The sequence below is a fragment of the Lupinus angustifolius genome, chromosome LG04 (genome assembly GCF_001865875.1).
Source record: "Lupinus angustifolius cultivar Tanjil chromosome LG04, LupAngTanjil_v1.0, whole genome shotgun sequence".
Taxonomy (NCBI): Eukaryota; Viridiplantae; Streptophyta; class Magnoliopsida; order Fabales; family Fabaceae; genus Lupinus; species Lupinus angustifolius.
The window spans coordinates 2,204,828-2,229,753 of record NC_032012.1 but is presented as its reverse complement, the minus strand read 5'-3'; the positions used below and the strand labels follow the sequence as shown (position 1 = coordinate 2,229,753).

Sequence of the window (24,926 nt, the reverse complement as noted above, 5' to 3'; positions counted from 1 at the left end):
TTAAACCACCCCATCTATGAAAAATACTGGGTTATGCTAAACAATATTTCAAATTATATCTCTATATAAATAAAAATATAATGTATTAATTAAAAAAATTAAATATTTATTACTTTTTATTTTTTTACTTCAATAATATTAGTGTAAGACTTAATTTATGAAACAATTTGGACAACTGATAGTTCTTTTACATCTCCCACTTTGTATCTATATATATAAACACATATATAGTTAGTTTTATTATTGGTGCCTTTATCTTCTTTTTCACAATACCATGGCTTCTTTCTTAGCACTTCTCTTCATCATCACTATATTCATCATCTCTCTCATCCTCCTCCGAAAATCACGCCACCGCCATCTCCGCCTTCCGCCGGGGAGCCTCGGTCTTCCTTTCATCGGAGAAACCCTCCAACTCATATCTGCATACAAGAGTGAAAACCCTGAACCGTTCATAGACAAGCGAGTGAACCGGTACGGTCCAATCTTCACGACTCATGTGTTCGGCGAACCGACCGTGTTTTCGGCCGAACCGGAGATGAACCGGTTCATACTTATGAACGAAGGGAAGCTTTTTGATTCCAGCTACCCCGGTTCAATATCGAACCTATTAGGGAAACACTCTTTGCTTATCATGAAGGGAGCTTCACATAAGAGAATGCATTCACTCACTATGAGTTTTGCTAACTCAACAATTATCAAGGATCATTTGCTTGTTGATATAGACCGGCTCATTCGGCTCAGCTTGGATTCTTGGACCGATCGGGTTTTACTCATGGAGGAGGCAAAGAAGGTTAGGCACCACAATCCCTTTGATCCATCATTTGAATCAATTAGATTTTCTTTTAAAAAAGTATATGAATCTTTCTTACTTTCCCAAATGAAATCGCCATGTGCTTCTCTGTTACCAAACTCTTATGGGTAGGAAAGGGATTTTTTTTGTTGCTAATTGTGTCTTAAAACAGTGTAGAAATTAATCATATTGAACCAAAAATATAAAAAATAAAAAAATGAATTTTTTTAATTTCAAATAATATACTTTTATTAGTGTGTGACATTATTCTAAATACAACATATCTTTATACTTACAGGTAAGGATGCTTGGTTGACTTTTCATATTATATAATTATTATCTAGCTAGTTGTGAGGCAGTATTATGGAGAGGAAATTGAAGGTACGATGGAAAATTTTGATATTAAACATATGTGAGTCTATTTTTTATTCTTTCATTATTCATTCTTATACGGTATCTATTAAATAGTTTTTGTTATCCTATATTTTATACTTTTTTATTTAATATTTATATCTTCCTCTCATAATTGTCTTTATTAAATATTTCAAGTAGTTATATTTTATTTATTAATGATAAACAATAAATTTATAGAGACTTGGGTAAACATTTTATCTAGATTTAAGAAAAAATTACAATATCACATTATCTTTTTAAATAATCATGAAAATTACTAATAGTTATTTTATCGATTTTTATAATTCGGTTAAAAATAGATTAAATTCGGACTAGTGTATCTATCTGTATATACTACTCTCGCCCGTATTTGGTGATTTCACGTGGATTGAGTATTTTTCTGGATAGTTTCATGCAAACTAAGGAAGAGGGCAAATTACTAAGCTTGTTGTATCATATTTATCTAAATTGATAATAAGACTAAGTCATTTTTTATGTCTACTCCATTTGTTTGAGTAAATAAGAGAATTTATGTCATAAATTTATCTAATATTGTATATAAAAATTTGAAAATGATTATATAAATTGGACCAAAATAAAAACCAAAACTAATATTATTAAAACGACTGATTATATATACTATAAAGAAAAATCTCTTAATACGGTATATAAGAATTGATATGCAATACATCAAATTTTAACTTAAATATAATCTTTTAACCAATGATAAATAATAACACATGAAATAATACACTTTATGAGACAATAAAATTAACTCACCTAGGAATTGGTCTAATCTAGCTACCTCAATTACCATCATAATAGCATATGGGGCGTGTGTAGGAAAGGTGATGAACATGGCAATAGCTTTGTGCACCTCATAATTTTATCAACCATATATTGCTTTGTTTATTTACTTATTTAGTCCAAAGTGCCTATGTAGCACTTTAATGTTTAAAAGTTTCTCTCTCCCCCTCTTTGAGTATCATTTTTGCCTTTTGATTTTATTTTTATATTTAATCCCATTGTTCATGTTGATTAATCCCTGAAGGTTAAATTAATTATTTAAGCCTGTGAAATTGTGGATGTAATGTACGTGATGGAATTGGGGGTGGTGACTCATATTCCATGGTTCGGTACAATATCTCTAGTTCCCTTGCATTAAAGTCCTTATATCACACGTTAACTTAATGAAAAGGTTATTTTGTTGTAAAGGATACATAATAATCATTATGCATATAAAACATCAGGTGATGCATCATTAAGGGCGATAATATAATGTACATATATGAATGTGCTGCATGTGACATGATGTTATATATTCGCTATCTCATTCTTGTCCCAAAAAAAGGTTCCTTTTCATTCCATTCTTTAATAAAATAACTATTTTCTTATTCCCCTATTCTCTAATTAAATATTTTTGTGTAATGATGATCATGACTATGCGTTTTTAACAATATTTTTGCTTCTTTATTTGGGTTACTTGCAGATAACATTTGAGTTGAGCGTGAAGCAATTGATGAGCTTTGATCCAGGTGAATGGACCGAAAGTCTAAGGAAAGAGTATGTTCTTGTAATTGAAGGATTCTTCACCCTTCCTTTACCTCTCTTATCCACCACTTACCGCAAAGCAATCAAGGTGCAGGCACCTTAACACATTTTTTATTTATTTACTGAGTGTAATATCTAAGCATTATCAATTTAAAATTTATACACAATTATTATATTATTTATTTATATTAGTTTTTTGGAGAATTTATAATAATTAAATATAATGTAGGATGATACAACGATAATGTATAAAACTCTTAACGCATGAGTTATATAATATGGAATTGATTTTGTAGGCAAGAACAAAGGTGGCAGAGGCACTAACGCTAGTAGTGAGGGAGAGGAGAAAAGAAAGTGAAAGCATAGAGAAAAAAGACATGTTGGGGGCATTGTTGGGCTCAGGAGAAAACTTGTCGGACGAGGAAATAGTAGATTTTATGTTAGCTTTGCTTGTAGCTGGGTATGAAACAACGTCAACCATAATGACTCTTGCGATCAAGTTCCTCACCGAGACTCCTCTAGCCTTGGCACAACTCAAGGTACCTATATATAACACACATCTTATCTTACACTATTTTTTTCGTTAGAAGCACTTATTTATTAGGAATTTAATATTAATGAATCATTAATATAAAGTTTTGTTCTACATTATTTATTATATTTTATTTTAATAGTTAATAATAATTAACACAAACTTAAAGTTTAAAAACTCTTAGACCATTAATGTATAGATTTTTAACTTGCTTATTTATTATTTCTATTTTAGGTATATTATATGAATTTGGAGTCCACGCAAATATATAAATCATTTTTCTCATTATGACATTATTATAGACAATATCAATTTGTTTTAAATTTTTTGACAAGTTCAAATTATTTTAATTTAAAGAATTTGGGAGTGATTAAGGAAGCATGCGAATAGATATTTAAAAGTAAACTAACAAAATGATTATCTAGTGGGGTAAAGTTTCATTGGACTCCAAGGTCGATGTTCGATTCTTGGGAACAGCATTATTTGAGAGAGACAACTATGAACCCGAAATTGATTAGTTCTTTATCAAAAAGGTGAAAAAATATCATTGGTAGTACAATTTTTTTTTTTAAAATGATGGTATTAACATATTTTTTAAGATACAATATATGTTTAGTTTTTTTTTTTGTTATTAATATAGTCTAATTTATTTTTTTATTAATACGTAGTAATTGTTAATTTTTATATGAAATAATTTCAAAGTGGGTTTAGTGGACCTGGCAGGTAGAAACCCCTCCACCTTGCCCATGTCCATGGCGACAACCGTGTGGTGTTGCTTCTTTGGAGCCTCATTTTCGTTATCTGGTCCTCCTCCACTACACTTCCATGATTTAAATTTCTACCTAGGCATGTTTAATTGAGGTTATTAATTGGCACTCCAAATAATTTATATATTTTTAATAATCCGTCATATATTTTGTATTTTTTATCTTTATAAAACTATAATGGTCAACAACAAAATATGAAAAGGTATACGTACGAGAGTATTAAAGTTTTATCTTAAACCATAATTCAATGACATACTCAACTTCTTTAATACCTTAATTAAAAACTGGTTAAAAGTGTTCTTTTTTTGTTAAATACCTTAATTAAAATTTGATGACTAACTAATAAAATGAATAACGAATATAAAAGTTAAAGTATAGTGATTCTAGTATGATACATCCATTTCAACAACAAAAAAGTGATATGAGAGATAATCTAGTTTTATTGCTTTGTGAACATTAAATAAATTCAAATCAATTGAAACTTGTAGTTAAAGCCTGACCCTTTAAACAATTAACCTTAGTTAATGGCTTCAGTGAGAAACCTGCAACCATAAGGAGGGATCTGGTTAGGTGCTCTGGACACGGATAAGAATCCTCTATCATAAAATTTTCTTAATTACATGTCTTTAACTAACAAATTTCACAAAAAAATATTAAATATTATTTTTTATTTTTTTATTTTTCTTTTTAATTGAATGAAACTTCTTAGTTAATTTAAGATATAAAGTGAGATGTGAAATAGACATGTGATCTCATCCATGAACTAATTTTAAATCCTCATCGTTAGTTCTATTTTTTTTGGGTAAAGTAACTAGTTCTATTTTAATTACTAACAAACATATGTTCTTAAAATAAAAAATACATTAACTTTTATGTTTAATTTTTTTTATTAAGTATTACAATTACGTTTTATTTTATTGAACATTAGTCAAGTAATTAGGCTTCATTGCAAAGTAAAAAAGAAATTGATCTAAAAAACAAAAGTAATTTTTTATTAACTTTCTATATTTAATATTAAATGCCCAATTCTATCTTATTTTATTTATAAATATTATTTTATTTCATATTATATGCCATTTTATAATATCAATTGAGAAGTCAGTTAACATTTTTTAATTTTACCTTCACAAGTTGTTGTATCAACTAAAATTTCAATAATTACATGTGCCTTTCAAAAACAAAAATTACTATCATTTTAAGTTTTTTTGAATCTGTCATGACTATAATTTTTCTCTCACTTCCATGTTTTTCTTTTTTTCTTCTTCTAAATTTCGCACTCTTATATAACTATTTTAATAAAATTGTCTTTTATTGATAAAAAATTAATTAATATAAAGGAAAGTGATAAAATAAAGACTAACATGTGAATCTACTTCGATTTTTGTTAAACAATAAATTTTCATATTCGCCTTTATTATTTAAAATAGTTTATTTTAAAATATCAAATTTAAATCTACATTTTAAAAGAAAGAGAGTTATGAGTTGAGGTATAAAAACATGTTAGAAAAGTACAGACGCACAAAGTAAGAGACAAGACAGACATTGTTGGAAGCAAAGAGCAAAATTATTACACCCGAAGCGCACGCTTGGTTTTTGTCTTTTGACTTCATCATACACGACATGTCCATGCCTTGAAAGGCTGAAACACCCTTATCACCCAATCTGAAGATCATATTGATCTTTATGTTCCAAATCATATCATATACAGATAAAAAAATATGTTATATCAATTAAAAAATTAAGTATTCATTATTTTTTCTATTTTTGTTTTAATATTATCATGCAGAATATAATTTGAGTGATGTTTAATACAGTTTACTGACTTCGGTGTTGCACAACCTGTTCTCACTTTCTTGGACCATGTCTCCCATGGGAAATCGTGTTGCTCTTATTTCAATAACTATTTATAATAACAACTATTTATGATGACACGGTTAGGATTAAGTTAAGGGAAAGGTTAGAGTGTATATAATTTGTTCAGGAATTTAAAATAGAAAATGTGTATTAGTTTGGAAGTGATATAGTATAGACTTTCAAAATTCGAGGGTTGTATTTTTAATATACATTTTCTTTATGAAGGTTTCTAATGAGTAATTAAATTATTAATCTTGAACATGTATTTGAGGTGTTTTACAACATGCAATATTTTCTTCGGTAACTTCTTCACTTGCCTAAAGGGCATATAACTATTTCATATTTACCTTCAACATTAATATTTCTGAGCTATAATCCATTTGTTATTTGATCTAAGTTAAGAATTTTACTAAGTGAGGATTACAATGCAATTGGATGTTCAATATTAGTAGTATTTCTTAACCTTGACCCATTCTTTCTTTTAATATAATATACTTTGGTCTTTGATTGGTGTTGTATTATAGGAAGAGCATGACCAAATCAGAGCAAGGAATGACCCAGATGCAGTACTAGAATGGACAGATTACAAATCAATGCCATTTACTCAATGCGTAAGTATACTTAGTTAATCCTCACTTGTAAATAACAGCAATTTAAAAATGAACAATATAATAGTCTCAAGTATTAATTTATTTACAAGGATTACTAAAAAAATTTATCTATATTTTTAATTCTTTGTACAATACAGGTAGTGAATGAGACCTTAAGGGTGGCAAACATAATTGGTGGGATATTCAGGAGAGCCACGACTGACATTAACATTAAAGGTAATCACTGAGAAAATAATGTGTATGGACTAAATCAACAGTTATATTATTATATTATATAATTCACATAGTGCATATTAATATACAACGTATATAGTTTAATTTCAATGCCTCACATGTATATAGGTTATACTATTCCTAAGGGATGGAAGGTCTTTGCATCATTTCGTGCTGTACATATGAATTCTGACAATTTCAAAGATGCCCGTAATTTCAATCCATGGAGATGGCAGGTACTCCATTCCATCCTTTTTATATCACATCTTTCAAATATTGATTTTGGTCATGTTTCATTCCAGATTTCTAATTACATTAATTAAATTTGTTATCAAAATACACATATCTAGCTATGTATCATCAATTAGATTATATTAAAAATAGAGAATGAGTGGTGCATAACTATGAAGGGTAACTTTTAAAATACACATAATTTTAGATACTTTAAATTAAAATGATAATACTAAGAGTGTGATATATATGTCAATGTAAATATTTATATATAATCAGCATATCATTTATAATTTATTTGTATTATGTTTTTTTAGAGAGTCAATGATAATTAAACATTAATGGTAGATGATGTAATAACAACATATAAAATTCTAATACTATTAGTTGATAATTTTTTTTAACTTCTTTAACAACTCAAAAGATGTTCAATAAAAAGAACAGCAGAGACACTATACTCTCTTTTACTTTACTATTGCTTCTTTGATGTAATGTTCAGTGCACTTACATTTCTATTTTGTGATTACTTGTGATGAAAATTGAACAGAGCAACTCAGAAATAATGAACCCTGGGAATTTATACACACCATTTGGAGGAGGGCCACGATTGTGCCCTGGTTATGAGCTTGCCAGAGTGGTGCTTTCTGTCTTCCTTCACCGCTTTGTTACCACCTTCAGGTACAACGTTTTTCATGTCATGCATGCATGTTAACGTGCACATATTAGGGTTTGTCGACGACTGAATTTTGGAGGGGATGAATGAAAATGAAAGGTTTAATTAAGAGCTAATAATTATGCTACTGAGATGACTCAAAAGTCTTCTTTTCTCATTTATTCCCCTTCAAAATTTAACAGATTTTTAGTGGAGTAAAACAATTTATTATAGGCATCCTATTTAATATTTTGTGATAATCACATTTTATTTAATATTAAACATGTTATCGAACGTAGGTGGTATTTGGTAGATAAAAAATTTACTCTTATACTTTTACATTTCAAAATATTAGTTTTTGGATATGAGGTAGAGCATAAAGAGTTTAATTTTGATCATTGTTACTTATTGTATCTTATATATTTCCTATCTTTCTTATTATAAGACACTTCTAACTAAATTGTAATAATTTTTCTTAATTTTTTTTAAAATATTATAAAAATATATTCTTACCCACAAATATTATTCATTATTTGATAGTCTCAATAATAGAAAAATACATTCTTGAATTATCTTGTAATTAGGATCACATAGATTACTAAACATTCTTTTAAAAATTAGGGGAAACTGATAATTAGAAGTGTGAATTCATGATTGAGTTTACTTGTGAGTGCAATTATTTTATTCTACTCTACAGTTCTTATTGGAATCAGATCCATTTATTATTGGAAAACCAATGAAACTAACAATCATTCGCTTGTTATATGACTAATGGTGTGCTTTAAATTGAATGGCAGTTGGGTTCCTGCTGAGAAAGACAAGTTGGTATTTTTTCCAACCACAAGGACACAAAAAAGGTATCCGATCATAGTGAAGCGTAGAGAAGGGTCCAAAGCAAGTACAACACAATGTGTGCAAAACAAACATTAGAGAAAGGTCAAAGAATAAGAACTAAGTGTAGTTCAGTTTAATATGTTGCAGTCTCTTTCAAGTTGAGTGGTTGAGGGGAATAAAAAGAAAAATGTTTGAAAAACGTGAATTACACTTATAGCAGATAATTCTAAAGTCTTCTTTTTATTCTTCTCAAAATTTAACCTACAAATAGATCTATAATGTTTGTTTGTATATAAGATGGTGTGTAATTTATAAATTCAGCTTTTATCTATGAAAAAATAAGCAAAAAATCTAATGAATTTCACTTCTTATTTTATCCATTAAATTTCAATAGTACTTTCATTTTTTGGATTGTTTTCTCATTAGATTGCTTATTTTATCATTGGAGTAACTTTTATTTTGTGGATTGTCTAATTCAAGCTTAATAACTTTTATTTATTTATGTGTCATGTTATATATACTAATGTTGATTTTTATATTTTTAGCCTTTGTCATAAGATACTAAAATTTGAAAAAATTATATTAAAACATGTAATGATGAATATTAAAAATATATACTTTGAAAATAGTATAAAAATAATTTTGCTTTTCTTTGTGAATCAAGTCAAAACAACTGTGCAGTTTACGGGAATTTTTTGTCAAGGTCTACATATTTGTGGCTCAATAATGAAACCTTTAATGGGTCCACATATTGAAAACGTCTCCTTACTTTTTTAGCCCAAAGCAAAATGAAAAAACAGAAGAGAGATGTATTCTCCATTTCTCATCCTAACTAATAAATATCATCAATTATAACCTACATCTATTTTGTTTATACTGAGTATGTCACGGAGGGTGAGCACAATTAGCAACTACAGATTCTGGGATAATAATTACATATTGCAACTCTTGCTTTTATTATAACATCAATTTTAACTTTTCATATTATTTCACTTTATAAGAGAGTGAGCTTGACATGACAATAATTTTTTTTGTTAATAGTAAGGTTATTATTTAATAATCATCATATTATAAATTCAAATTTTGAAAACAATCTCTTCATCTGTAAAGATAAGATTACATATGTCTATCATCTCTTACTTCACTAATTGAGAGTATTGTGTAATAGTTCACCTTTTATATCATTTCACTTTATGCTACCGCCTGGTCCTTGTTATGGTTTGAAAGATGTTGATCATTTCATAGACGTATTTGCAGTACATCCCTACACAAATCACGCACATCATTTTGCCTTTTTTGTATTTGTAGCATGATTTGATAAAGTTAGTCTCATGTTTCATATAAAAAAATAGAATAAATACCAAGGATTCCCTAACATTTCTTCTACCATACCTGCCATATTGAAAAGGGAGTTAGGTACAACATACAAATATTCCATCTTTTTCCTTTCGGACACTGGCAAATAAGGTTGCATCTTTAATGAAATCCCAAAAATTTAGTGTGGGACACATTGAGATGACTAAATTTGTGGGAGTACAAACAGTAAGAGGTTAGTTCAGAACCATAACTGCCCTGCTACAAAAAGTAAATAATCTAGGACAGTTTTAAACTATAGGCAAGCTTGATTCTCTGTTTACTTCTTTGTTTTTCAATGAAGACTCTACAAGCTTAACTTTCTTTGTATTTTCACTATTTAAAAGTGAAAGCTTTTCAAGTGATGACTTGAGTACGGATATCTGATTATCTGCAGCACAAATTTTCTTGGCCGGTACTTTTTGCTGTTGGTAACTAGCTTTTGATGCTTGAATGTGCCTTCTCAGCCTTGCACTTAGCGCGTCAACAGAAGAATGCAGAGCATCCAACTCAACTTCCTTGAAGTGATCTGCAAAAAAATATGGATGTAATTAATTATCTATAAAAAATATTTGGTAGATAGATATCACAATAAATTATGCGGAGCGAGGAAGATGCATAGGCAAAAATAAAGGCTTTGAACATAGTAAGAATCAAAAGGTTATCTGAAAAGCATGATTATTGCAAACCATTAAATGTGAAAATTTTAAAAGGGATCTAGCATCCATTACCAAGCTCAGACTTGTATTGTCGTTCTGCTTTGGACAGTGGTTTTTTGTGAGCACAAGGTAAGTTCCTTAATTTTTGCAACCGCTCTTCTAAAGAATTGTGCATTTGAATTGCACGATCTATCCTTTTCTGTAATATAGACTCTTTCTCCTCAACTTTCAAAAGTTTTTGCTGTGCACCGCCTAAACGAGATTGTTGGTCATTAATGATTTTCGACAACTGAGGTGCGTGATGCTTGAGCTCCAGGTACACCTAGCAGGACAAAAAATTCAATGGAGAGCCGGCTGTTATTATTCTCTAAAATCGTAGCTGGTATTCAAATTATGTACGCTCGTATAATCCCATCTCGATTGAACTTTACATGATTTGTTAACAATACATCAAGCTCTAAAATATTCTAAAGAAACCTTCTCATGTAAAGATACTCACAAGTGATCACCAAAAATTTTTTCCTTAATGAAGGAATTTATGGTCAATCATGTAAAACTACATTAGACCTTCAGGGTATTAATGAGTCTTGGCCCCTTCAGTTTGGACTAAATCTGATTAGAGAACACTCATTGAAATAGGAAAAAAATAGCATATGAATGCCATAATTCCATAACAAATAAAATAGGATAGCAGCTTGAGTCCCAGTCTAACTAAATGAGATAAATATGCAAGGTCAAAATAAGGAATGAAGGAAACAGAGGCAACTAAGCATTAAAAGTCTGGGACATACCTTATGTGCATACTCTACGTAAGTTTCATGAAATAGTTTGAAATACTGATGTAATGTTGATCGGCCTTCAATTGAATCAGCTGCAACAGAACGCAAACTTGGAGCCTGAGGAATTAGTACCTCCTTTGGGCCACTAAGTAGTTCTTTGCTAATTATAGTTGACATTTCTCTCTCTTTTGATTCACCTTCTGATTGAATGGGTTTCTTTTCCATATCAATACTCACTGGAAGCAAGAGATTCCAAGTTTTCATCTCAAGCACAACACACTCTTGAGAAAGAGTAACAGCCAAAATCCACGAATATCCAAATGAATCTGACAATGAGACGAAACCACAAAGTGAAGGCTCTGAGATGGATCCACTCTGGCATGTATTTAGAACAGGATGCACAGAAGGTGGTCTCAGTGTGTCATCCTTGCCATTTGTCTGACTTGTAAATGGAAGAAAATGCAACACTATTGAATCAATCCCTCCATCATGAAGGGAATATATTCTTTCCGGCATAAGGTTATCAATAAATAATGAAATATTATAACCACTTTCTGCTCGCCGTGGCAAAGCCAAATCAACAATAGCCAGTCTCAAAAGCGGGGGCGGATTGCCCAACCAAGCATTATGATCAAGCTCCTCCAGAGTGCTGCTGGAAATTGACTCACAAATCATAGCAAGCCCAAGAATTTGGTCATGAGAATCAACACGAAGACGAGGGGGACTACCAACACTCCAGACAGGTTGGATCTCATCTGCTAGAGCATCTATCTGTAATTGCCCACCACTCCAGGCAGTCACCAAAATGGAGTCTTTGCTGACTAAATTGTAGAGAAAACTAATTGCACGACCTTCGCATTCTGCACTACGACCAACTGAATCTTCACTTCCACCTTGACCTACTCTTCGCAGGGGTCCCTAGAAAATCAAAGGATAAAGAACTTTGGTCAAATTGTATAGACATCGACTGATCGACCAGTTTCAAAGCCAATTTTCCATAAATTGATAATAATCATCATACAACTGACAAAATCTAATATACAATATATGTATACCTGCAAGACAAGAGATGCATCGAATAAAGCATAAGCATGAGCTCTTAACAAAGACTGGCTGTCTTCTTGAGTTTCTAGGTTCTTTAACTCAGGAAATGTTGCTTCTAACCAAGACATTGCCAACTTTGAATTACTAGCTGCTACAGAGTTGGTTGATTTTATCCCAAATGTTTGAGCATCATTGTATATTTCCAACAGAGACTCATATTTGAAGAGACTGTGGACAAGCAGAAAAAATAGTGACAAATGTAGAGGTATGAATGAGTAGTATATAAATGTTTTAAGGAAAATGGCTGCATCTAACATAAACTCAATGAGCATTACAAGTGGTTGAGACAAAGATGTAGACAAAAAAAAATCTGACTAGTAAAGGAAGATGACATATAGGTACAGTATGAGCAGCAAAATACCTTCCAAATGGAACAACTGGGCAAAGTACATAGATAGCCCCATCGCTGAACAAAATAAAAACCTGTTCAATAGCACAAAAAAGAAAATACTTAAAATGAAATGTAAGCTCAATAGATATTGCAAAATAGTATAGTGAATCTTAGTGCATGTTTAGTGTAGATTAAAATTGAGTTTTTGCTTATTTTTTGAAAAATAAGCTTAAAATGTAAGTTATGCATGTTTGACAACCAAATGAAATTATAAACTCGGTTTTAAAAAAAAAAAAGTCAAAGGTAGAAGTTCCAAACTCTAGGTTGGTTTATTTTTCGTTAGCTTATTTTTTTCAATTTTTTCACTTCCCACTTTACCCCTATAAAACTTGACATTTGTGTACTATTTATTTTGTGAATTGTGTAATTCAAATTTAGCAACTTTTATTTATTTGTGTCATGTTGTTTTTTAATATTGATATTGGTTTTTATATTGTATTTTATTTCAATATACATATTTTTAACCTTTGTTATGCAATATTAAAAAATAAAAAATTTATAGTAAAAATATAAATGATGCTAAATATTTAAAAAAACGTATTATTTATAAATAGTGTAAAAAACAACCAAAATAATGATAACATAAATAAATAACCTCGTACCCTTTTTTGTAATTTACTATATAAAAAACAATCTTTTTACCTTACCCAAACAAAAGAGATTAGTTTATATTCAGTTTTCAGCTAAAGTACTCAAACATAAACAGATTATAATCTCAGTTTATAAACTGAAACTAAAAACATAATCCATTCCAAACGCACGCTTACTATAGCATAGTTTTAAACATAAATATTACTAACAACAACAACCAAGCCTTATTCCCACTAAGTGGGGTCAATTACATGTTAATAAAGATTACTAACATAAAAAAATTGCAAAATATCAGCCAAGTTCTGAAGAGAACAATATTACATAAATTGAGAAGGATAATCAATCATAATGTAAGTATAATATATAGCAATTACCAACGATCTGATAGTATGCCCCATTAAAAAATGATCTGATAGTATGCTATATACAATAATATAAAGTTCTAATATGGTACCCAAATCCTGCAATGAAAGGGGACAATCTATTGCACAAAGATAAAGCAAATAAAGTTGCATAACAAATTAAAGGACTAAGACCAACCAGACAGATTACCCTTACAGTTTTCAATGGGAATAAATGCATCAAGAGTATCTAAAAATTAAGTCAATCATAAAATCAGCAGAACTTACACTAAACTTGTCCCATAAGTGGTTATCCCCAAAAGCAAAATCAACTGGGCACACTGACGAGGCATTCCTGGATCTACCTGACTCCACGGGCTGTAAATAATATTCTTGCTCTGGTTGCAAAGGATCCACAGCCAGATTGAAAAGCCTACAAAGACAAGTTTCCAATTAAAGGAAATATGGCAACATATGTCTTCCTATCCAACCAAGAAAGAATATATAAACAATACAAAACAAATGAAAGTGGTATAAAATGTTAGGGTTTAAACATAAATTTTAAGGGTTATGGCACACTTTCTGAATGTCGTAAAATTCAATCAAAATCTAAGAAAATTTAAAAAAACTATGATAAAATTTCACTAGCATATACAAGGATAAAAAAAAATAGTCAAACTCGGAAGCGAGTGAAAATACTTAAAATGAAATGTAAGCTCAATAGATATTGCAAAATAGTATAGTGAATCTTAGTGCATGTTTAGTGTAGATTAAAATTGAGTTTTTGCTTATTTTTTGAAAAATAAGCTTAAAATGTAAGTTATGCATGTTTGACAACCAAATGAAATTATAAACTCGGTTTTAAAAAAAAAAAAGTCAAAGGTAGAAGTTCCAAACTCTAGGTTGGTTTATTTTTCGTTAGCTTATTTTTTTCAATTTTTTCACTTCCCACTTTACCCCTATAAAACTTGACATTTGTGTACTATTTATTTTGTGAATTGTGTAATTCAAATTTAGCAACTTTTATTTATTTGTGTCATGTTGTTTTTTAATATTGATATTGGTTTTTATATTGTATTTTATTTCAATATACATATTTTTAACCTTTGTTATGCAATATTAAAAAATAAAAAATTTATAGTAAAAATATAAATGATGCTAAATATTTAAAAAAACGTATTATTTATAAATAGTGTAAAAAACAACCAAAATAATGATAACATAAATAAATAACCTCGTACCCTTTTTTGTAATTTACTATATAAAAAACAATCTTTTTACCTTACCCAAACAAAAGAGATTAGTTTATATTCAGTTTTCAGCTAAAGTACTCAAACATAAACAGATTATAATCTCAGTTTATAAACTGAAACTAAAAACATAATCCATTCCAAACGCACGCTTACTATAGCATAGTTTTAAACATAAATATTACTAACAACAACAACCAAGCCTTATTCCCACTAAGTGGGGTCAATTACATGTTAATAAAGATTACTAACATAAAAAAATTGCAAAATATCAGCCAAGTTCTGAAGAGAACAATATTACATAAATTGAGAAGGATAATCAATCATAATGTAAGTATAATATATAGCAATTACCAACGATCTGATAGTATGCCCCATTAAAAAATGATCTGATAGTATGCTATATACAATAATATAAAGTTCTAATATGGTACCCAAATCCTGCAATGAAAGGGGACAATCTATTGCACAAAGATAAAGCAAATAAAGTTGCATAACAAATTAAAGGACTAAGACCAACCAGACAGATTACCCTTACAGTTTTCAATGGGAATAAATGCATCAAGAGTATCTAAAAATTAAGTCAATCATAAAATCAGCAGAACTTACACTAAACTTGTCCCATAAGTGGTTATCCCCAAAAGCAAAATCAACTGGGCACACTGACGAGGCATTCCTGGATCTACCTGACTCCACGGGCTGTAAATAATATTCTTGCTCTGGTTGCAAAGGATCCACAGCCAGATTGAAAAGCCTACAAAGACAAGTTTCCAATTAAAGGAAATATGGCAACATATGTCTTCCTATCCAACCAAGAAAGAATATATAAACAATACAAAACAAATGAAAGTGGTATAAAATGTTAGGGTTTAAACATAAATTTTAAGGGTTATGGCACACTTTCTGAATGTCGTAAAATTCAATCAAAATCTAAGAAAATTTAAAAAAACTATGATAAAATTTCACTAGCATATACAAGGATAAAAAAAAATAGTCAAACTCGGAAGCGAGTGGTTTGAAGGACAGTTGTTCCTGGAGATTTTATAGGATATATAAGTTAAGAAGGTATCCAATGGCTGAGTTCTACTCTCAGTCCAAATATGTTAGTGATCTTTTGGACAAAGGCTCATATTCTCACTGCTAAAGGGATTTTCACCTGAATGGTCAGAGGCTATAAAATTACTAAGTTTGGTGCAACTAAGTCTGTGACCCGACATTCTAAAGGTCCATAGTTGGTGCTCTACAATATTCACCAGTACTAGGCCTGATATCACCTATATTGCCAACAAGGTTTGCGAATTAATTAATCAGCCTCTTGAAGAACATCAGACAGCAGTTAGAAGGATCTGCAGGTATTAGAAAGGAACTCTTCAGTCATGGTCTTTGTCTTCAGTCAGCATCTGCCTCTCAACCTCTGCTAGTGGATGCCATTGTAACGATGATTGGGCCACTGGTTCAGATGATGGCAAGTCCATCTCTGCTGCTTGCCACTTTATTGGTCCAAACTTGGTCACTTGGTGGTCTAAAAAGCGGAACAACATCTCTAGGTCAAGTACTGAGGCTGAATAAAGGAGCCTTGCACTAGCTTCTTAGGAAACATATGTGGATTGAGTCTTTGCTCACTGAATTGCAGTACCCTTATACTGCTCCTGCCATCTATTGTGACAAGCTAAGTACTGTCTCACTTGCACACAGTGCAGAGCTGCACTCCAGCACTAAGAACAATGAACTTCACTTGTCCGTTTTGCGACAAAGAGTCACCAACGAGACCCGAAGTTACACATGTGCCCCCAGCTCATGCACAAACAGCTGATGTCCTCATCAAATCACACTCTGAACTGTGATTTGGAGAGCTTAAGCCCAAACTTACGGTGTGTGATTTTCATTCCTTAGTCAATCACCATGGGTTTGAGGGGGACATTACAGTGGTAAGTATTATAGCTTAGATTTGTCAGGATGTATATATTTGTGGAAGTGCAGTGCTAGTAAACTGCAATAGTCTCAGCTGAGTCAGCAGAGGCAGTTAGGTTCTGTTAGTTTGTTAGGCAGCAGTCACTGCCACAGCTAGTATTAAATACCAAGGTTCCTTGTAGAATCGCAATTATCTTTCAGTAATACAAATCAGATTCAGTTCAATCTTTTCTCCCAATTTTCTCAGCTTGTTTTCTTATAGATCCAACCACCCAAAGAGAAACACACCTTTCCAACAATCTAACCACTTAGAAATCATATAAACCACTGGAGCCCAGAAGGACAAAGCACAATAATTAAATCACAAAGGGATGCCAACATAAATGAGAGGCCACTAAAGAATTTTCAATCTGCTAAACTACTAAAGTAGAAAAAGTTGCCAAATTTTGACTATCTACATTCACACCCACCAAACCACTTTAAGACAAGTTAATCTGAAGAAAAGAATTACCTTGAAAATTTTCAAAATAGACAAATAAATTAATAAAAGAGACAGCATCCAGTTCCACGAAGGAAACTGCATCGTCAACAAACTGAAAGGAACTAAAACCACATCTGAACCAACCACTAACCCCTTAACCATTATTGACAGCTCTGGACATGAAATGAGAAGCACATCGACCAAATAGCAAAAACAAAAGGAGATACAGGATCTCCTTGCCCCACTCCCCTCTAACACATAAACCAAGATTTAGGTTCATCAACCATCGTGCACTATGACTACAAAAATGGAAGATGAATAGCACCATCACAACTAATATCACCATCTTACACCACGCGCTTTACTAACTATGACTATCCCCATAACAAAAACCAATTAACACTATCTTAAGCTTTATGCTAGTGTTTAGCTGCTTCCTTTTGACATCGAGGTCAAAAGTTCAAATCCTAGAAACAACATGTTTGCTTGTTGGGATAATGTTGTGTACAACGACCCCCCATGCCACCACTAGGTGAGATGCTCATGCACTGTATTGCTGCCCTTAACCTTATCATATGGTTTCTCAATGTCTAGCTTAAAGACAAGAATTTGTTTTCTCAGGGGTCTAACATCATTCACCATTATAATTTTCCTACAAGGAATAAAGGAACTTTGAGTATCAGAAATGGTACCAGAAAAGAACTCACTCACCCTGAATGCTAAAACTTTTGTATGATCCTATAAACTAGAAAGCAAACTTCTATGCGAAAATCTTTAATTTAAATTGGCTATGCTTCTTAGGAGCAAGAGAGATACAATTAGAATCCATGACTATGAAGTGTGGTCTGTCAGGTTTTACTACGAGAGTCAATCTCAGAAATGGTATCAAAAAGGATCTCAATCGGCCTGAAAAGCTAAAATTTCTGTTATGGTCTTATCAACAACACTAGAAACCAAACTGAAGGGCTGAAATCCTTGACTTTAGCGCATATCCTTTTTAGAACAAGAGAGACAAAAGTAGAATTTATTCATACTCCAATTTTACAATTATGGAAGAATTCAGAAAATAGCGTAAGGAGGTTAGGCTTACCAATACTCTAGCAAATTCGAAAGAAACCAAAAGTAAAGTCATCCGACCAGACTCCTAAAAGGACCTTTCCAACCAACAACACATGACCCAATCAATGAGAAAACAATCTAAGTCGCCAATGTAGATATCATTCGAACAATTCAAATAATAGTGTAAAGGGTATTTGTTACAAATATTTTGTCACATTCTATGATTATTGTTGGGAAGTAAGTCCTACATCACCTACCTCTTTGTCTCGGTAATGGTTTAACTACTTGTTGGGTTACTCCTCTCATAGTCAACACCAATTGGTTTAACTACTTGTCTATGGTTGTCATGGGCCAAAAGATACCCTTTAGTCATGGGTCAAAGGTAACTCTTTGTCTGGTCTGGCATGTATTTGTAGAGGGGGCATGTTGAGCTACTCCTCTCATTGCCAATTATATAATATGGTCTATCAAGTTTTAAATTTCAGCACATCTTAACCACCCTCTAGCTCTTTTGACTCTAGTCCAACATCTTTCCAGGTGCAGCCTAAACAACTGTCCCATTGAACAATCAACGTTCGCACTTCACACCATAGCCACACAATACTACCATAGTTAGAGTGTACTAGAGATTGGATAGCCTAGTTACAAAATTAGCTCTGTTGGATTGCCGAGTCAGCAAGCTTCTTATTAGTTAGTTGGTTCTCTTGTTCTCTACAAGCCACAGCAAACTAATCCAAAACTTCTAACCTAACTAACTACACTCTAACTACTGCAATATAGATTGAAGTACGGACTATGCCGGAAATGTACAGTTTAAAAAGTTTTCTTTACCGGAAAACAGAGTCGGATGAAAGGATTCCCAAATGAGTATCACTGGAGGGGTGCCATAGCGCTTGTAAGACACGAATATCATTGATGCCGTTGGAATAAGCATTTGAACCAACAGTTATAGTCCTACAACAGCACAAGTAATGAAAAACTTAAGTTAACAGAAAAAACAAAACACACACAAATGATAAGAAATAAAAAAACCCTAATTACCTGCAAATCAAATTTACGTCGGTTTTGGAAGCGCGTCCATACAGGTACATTACGCAGAGCCGTTCAGATCCGAAAAGAAGCATAGCAGTTCCGTTTCTGTTAATGGAGATTTTCTGAACATCGAAGTTCAGCTCCGTATCAATTTGCAACACCTATCATTAAACCAACAGAAAATGTTAAAATCAACGGTCAGAGAGGGAGAGGCGGAGAGAGAGAGAGAGAGAGGGAGGGAGGGAGAGGGGACCTTAGAGGGAGAAGCGGCGAGGACGGAAGTAGGATCGGGGTCGCCGAGGCGGAGAGAGAGGCGGTGGAGGCAGTTATTGATGGAATCCCAGAAATAGAGACGGGAGGCGGCGTCCCAGGCGAAGAGGTTTTTTGTGGCGGAGGAAGCGGTGGCGAGTGTGGTGGAGGAGGAGAAGAGAGGGTGTTGGGGAAGTGGGAGCCATTGAAGTTGGTCTTTGTTAGGAGTAAGAGGAGAGTGAGTTGGGTCTGAGTAGTTTGAATCGTCCAATGAGATTCTCATTGTCTCTTCACTGTAATGCTAAGCTCTCAGGGTTCAGGGACCTTAACCCTCTTTCGCTGCGTATGAAGGATCACAGTGTGTATGAAGGACCACAATGTGGATGAACGACGTCCTAACCTCTCTTTTTTTTCTTCAAGTAAATCATTGTTGACATAGTTTAAATTAGTATTGCTAATACATGTTATAATATTCTAGTTTAACATACTTGAAGCTATTATTAAGCTTAACATACTTTTCTATTTAATTATATTATTTTAATATAGAAATGTATACAAATATATAATTTAATTATTAATGGAGTTTGATGAGTCTGGTAAAAATTGGGCCTATTAAGCTCATTTAAATATAGGCATATGACTTAATTTATGAACATATAGTACATTATACATTTAAACAGACTAACAAATTAGCTTAAATAAACTAACAGACCAAACTCATGCTTTTATATGTTATATAGATTCGAACTTTTTAAGACAAAGTATGTATTTTCACCCTTAATTAATATATTAATTGGATTTGAAAATTAAATTACATATGAATTAAGTTATATGTATATAATAATAATAATGGTAAATATATTCTATATAAATATTATTATTTGTAACATATAAACCACTAATTATAATCGTAGTATCTCACCATGTTTACTAAAATTACAAGGTTCAAATTGTGAAAAATAAATAAAAAATAGAAAAAGATATATGCATTATTAGTGTATGTGTTTTATATATTATTATTGTATTATCTACTTTATTTTTAATTAATATTGTCTCTTCAAAAAAAATACAAATAAATAATGCATAATATATTGATTATATATAAATTTTTACACTAATAGTATATTAATATTATACTCGATAAATATTCATGTACTAAATGATTTTGACTCGTATATTATGATTTGATCTAATCTAACCATATTTGTGATTTTGTTAATAAGTTCAATTGCAGATATAATTGTTATGTCATAATGATATGAGGTCTAATTCACTAATTTCATATCATTCACCATTGATATATATGGCTTAAATAAAGCAATGATGTAAAAACCGTACCGTATCGACTGGTTCGACTGGAAAACCAGCGAATTGGATCCTTAACCGGAATGGTACAGATTTTGAACATATCAAGTATCAAAACCGGTCAAAATTAATCAAAACCAGTGAACCAGTCGATATTTGACTAAACCGGTCAATTTATACACATATTTTTTTTAAAAACAAACTTAAAAATTCATTATAAGGTGAACCATCTTTTCAACCATTCTTCAACACTTCAAGTCACATACTTCCAAGGAATACTTAGATTACACATTTTGGTTCTTAACATTCATGTGCAATCTTAGTAACATTTTATAATCTTGGAGTAGCGTATGAAGATAGGATTTTGTGCAAAAATATAATCTCGATATGAGACAACTTTGACTCCTTGCGTTAAATTTTAAAACTCCAAATTTATTTATTTTGTAGAGTGAGTTGTGAACTTGTGTCATTTATTTATATTTGTTAAAGACTTAAAATTGTTTGTTTATGTGAATTTTGAGTAGAGTATAAATATGGATTATAAATTTGAGTATCTACCTATTTGAATTTTTTTTTGTTATAGGTTTATATATATAAATATAAGCAGATATGTCCGGTTTAACCAGCATGCAGTTTAATTACTGAACCATCGATTAAACTATCACTATACCAGTACACTGACCGGTTTAATAATCGGTACGGTTTTAACAACACTAAAAAAAAAAAAAGTATGTAACTTGATAAAGTGTCTCTATTATTATAAGCTAGAAAGTAACATTTTGTATGGCTTATAGATAATCTATTTATTTTGTTACTCATAGGAGACATCAAGTTTATTAGATTATTATTTAATAATATTATGAAACATTTTATTTATTATGTTTATGTTAATGGTCTACTTAAATAAATATGATAAAAATTTATGATAATAAGTCCTTAAAGTAATTGTATTGAAGTATTAAAGTTGGGAAGAACCACTATAAAACATGGAGATTAGTCTATAAAATGTTGATAATTGTATGCATTGAAGATGCTACATGTTTGTGCAAAAGAAAAACTATGCATGCCCTCAATTTTCAAAAGAAAAACTATTGATACTATCTAAACTTTACAAGTTTAAAATTTAATTTTTGTAAACAACTTGTTTCATAAAAAATAAACATTATCATCTTGAATAATTTTATACTATCGTTAATATGCAACTTAGGGATTTTCATGATTGTTTATTCGAAAACATATTCAACTGCTTCTTTGTATTTTTTATTTGAGTTTAACCAATTTGTTCTCTAGCTTTGATATGTCAAAACTAATTAAATTTGCAAAGTTTTATCAATGTAATGATTTTTGTTCAATTAATTTGGCGATGCTTGATAATCAACTTGAGACTTACATCATTGAAACGTGTATTATGGTTGAATTTGCTTCTTTAAAAAGGAACGTTCACATAAGTTGTTTTAAAGTGAAAAAGATATTGTGTACTTACTAGTTTATCTTCTTTTGAAGTTAACAATGATTTTATTTGTTACCGCAACATACGTAGAAAGAATCTTTTCAACTATGAAATTGTAAAAAATAGGTTGCGTAATCGAATGAGAGATGCATGAATAAAAAATTGTCTAGTCACTTATATTAAGCAAAAAGTATGCAGTAATGTATTCAATAACATTGACAACGAGTTAAAAATTCAAGAACTTCAAAATATGAAGTAACATAGAGATCAATTATAAAATATATAACTTATTTGATTAGGTATATTTAAAATTTGTGATTTCGATATTAATATTTTCATCATTTTATACATAATAATATTTACTATTTTAATTTTTAATATATGTTGGATACCCTACCTTTGGGTCCTAGATCCGTCACTTATTGTATATCATTAGTCATGGTTGTGAGATATCAAGTCTTTACCAAATGAGAGCATATCTACTATCACATACATTGTCACCACTCTATGTGTTACTAAATGTGATTGGTTGAACAAATATATTTAAGTTAAAAATTTAATAATTAAGTATTTTTTGATCAATCATAAACAGTTGCACATAGAGAAATACACTTTTATTTGACAGAAGATATCTACCCTTACCTAAGACACCTGAGTGATTATGACTCATTGGATTGATCCACTATAAAAACGTTATATAAGTATCATAAGTGATTCTCATATAGTGATGTATGTAATCATTCAATTTGAAGTCATTATAGTTCCCTATATGAGGAACGGCATGATTTGATGCAATCAAAAATTACTGTTAAATTGGGTGATTATAAAGACTATAATTAGACATGTGATGAGTCATTCAGATGGGTGTAAGTGATAAAGTTGAGATTTGTCCCCCATTTCCTTGGGTCCATTAGTTGATTGACATTGTGAAATTCATTGGCATTCTTAAATATTGCAATATGAATATTCACAAGACTTATATAATACATCTACTCTTGATTAAGCAACCATGTTACATTATACAAGGGTGACATCAATGGCCGGAAACGAGTCGAATTGAGTTGAATCAAATCGAACTAGAGCTTAGCTCGGTTTAACTCGATAAAGATTGGTCCAGCTCAAAACTCGACTCGAGTTCGATACGAGATATTTTTAGCACGAGTTCAGCTCAGTTAAAGTTCGTAAACAGTTCTGTTCGGTTGGAATTGGTTCATTAACTCAAATAATTAATTCATTTTAAAGAAATATTATTTATATATAAATATCACCTTGTTTATCTTATATACTATATATAAAGCCAAAACTTGAAATAACTACCACCATAATTCTATTTTTCTCTTTATATTTTTTATTTCTAAAGTAAAATCATATAATCCTAGATAACTATAATTAATATATCTCACTTTAACTTGTATATTTTAATAAATACAAAAATTATTACATGAAGTACATCCAATAAAAAATATTTTAATTCTCTAAAATAAAAAATACAAATTTAATACTTAATATCATAAAATAAGAATGTGGGTCGGCATACATGAAGTGTCTGTCAACATGCTAGTATATAATAACAATAAATTTAAAAAATAATGCATAAATCATAATAAACATAAAAAGTAGTATATATATATATATCTATACATATATATATATATATACATATACATATATACATACATATATACATATACATATATATATACATATATACATATATACATATACATATACATATATACTTAATGAACTCAATTTCCAGCTCAAATTCGACTCATTTGGTTCATGAACCAAGTTTATCGAGCTAAATAACAAATCGAGTTTCCAACGAATACCGAGTTGATTCGGTTCATTGCCAGCCTTAATGACATGTTTCATGCCATGTGTATAACTACGATATTTAGATGCAAGGACATAATTATACGTGAACATAAATCACAATAATATTATCTCTAATCGCGCACATTCCTATCAGTTGGGTATAAATGATATGTTGCTTGGAGTCATAAGATGGTCTAATGGTTAAAGTTGATGGGTTTAAGAAATAAAGTGAAGGAGTTTGTCGGTTCGAGTCTCAACCATAGCAAATTTAAAATAAAAATAAAAAAAAGAAGTTATAATGTGGGTTGATGGTTAAGGGCGGAGTGAAGAAGATTGATAGTTCGAGTTTCATCCACAACAAATATTAATGTACTAACATTTGCCGATAAAAAAATGATAAGTTGCTAGACGTGTTCATTGCTTGTTAGGTTAAAATGAGATTTTAACATTAGTGCAAACATTATAATTAGGGTTGGAAACAAGTTGAACCGAATCAAACTAGAGCTCAGCTGAATCAGCTCGATAAGGGTTGGTTCGGCTCGAAACTCGACTCGAGTTTGCTATGAGTTATTTTTTTAACTCGAGTCCGGCTAGGTTAAAGTCCGCGAACTATTCGGTTCAGTTCGAGTTAGTCCATTTGGACGACTCAAATAATTAATTAATTTTTAAAAAAATAATACAGAAAGTTTCATATATAAATATAACATTGTTTATATATATAATTA

The 24,926-nt window shown here is 30.9% G+C and overlaps 2 protein-coding genes across 2 annotated transcripts; one reads left to right on the top strand and one right to left on the bottom strand.

The window, feature by feature from the left end:
- LOC109345069 (cytochrome P450 90A1-like) lies at nucleotides 221-8,624 on the top strand. The gene is made up of 8 exons (XM_019583847.1): nucleotides 221-790; nucleotides 2,673-2,822; nucleotides 3,031-3,273; nucleotides 6,412-6,498; nucleotides 6,636-6,714; nucleotides 6,841-6,947; nucleotides 7,490-7,620; nucleotides 8,392-8,624. The coding sequence occupies exons 1-8, from the start codon at nucleotides 275-277 to the stop codon at nucleotides 8,522-8,524; spliced, it is 1,446 nt and encodes a 481-aa protein (XP_019439392.1). The 5' UTR covers nucleotides 221-274; the 3' UTR covers nucleotides 8,525-8,624.
- LOC109345068 (nuclear pore complex protein NUP88) lies at nucleotides 9,938-20,003 on the bottom strand. Its single transcript, XM_019583846.1, has 9 exons — nucleotides 19,633-20,003; nucleotides 19,389-19,540; nucleotides 19,179-19,301; nucleotides 15,506-15,650; nucleotides 12,685-12,746; nucleotides 12,275-12,491; nucleotides 11,232-12,137; nucleotides 10,513-10,762; nucleotides 9,938-10,310 (listed from the first exon to the last, which is right to left on the bottom strand). Exons 1-9 carry the CDS (start codon nucleotides 19,909-19,911, stop codon nucleotides 10,033-10,035), a joined length of 2,412 nt encoding a protein of 803 aa, XP_019439391.1. The 5' UTR covers nucleotides 19,912-20,003; the 3' UTR covers nucleotides 9,938-10,032.

Bases quoted from the DNA above. Each gene is read 5' to 3' on its own strand.
- LOC109345069 (XM_019583847.1), top strand. From the start codon at position 275: ATGGCTTCTTTCTTAGCACTTCTCTTCATCATCACTATATTCATCATC. The intron at 2,823-3,030 runs GTGCAGGCACCT...TTGATTTTGTAG, and splicing joins CTTACCGCAAAGCAATCAAG to GCAAGAACAAAGGTGGCAGA. The intron at 6,948-7,489 runs GTACTCCATTCC...AAAATTGAACAG, and splicing joins TCAATCCATGGAGATGGCAG to AGCAACTCAGAAATAATGAA.
- LOC109345068 (XM_019583846.1), bottom strand. From the start codon at position 19,911: ATGAGAATCTCATTGGACGATTCAAACTACTCAGACCCAACTCACTCT. The intron at 19,302-19,388 runs GTAATTAGGGTT...GTGCTGTTGTAG, and splicing joins GACGTAAATTTGATTTGCAG to GACTATAACTGTTGGTTCAA. The intron at 15,651-19,178 runs GTAAAGAAAACT...TTGTCTTTGTAG, and splicing joins TCATCCGACTCTGTTTTCCG to GCTTTTCAATCTGGCTGTGG.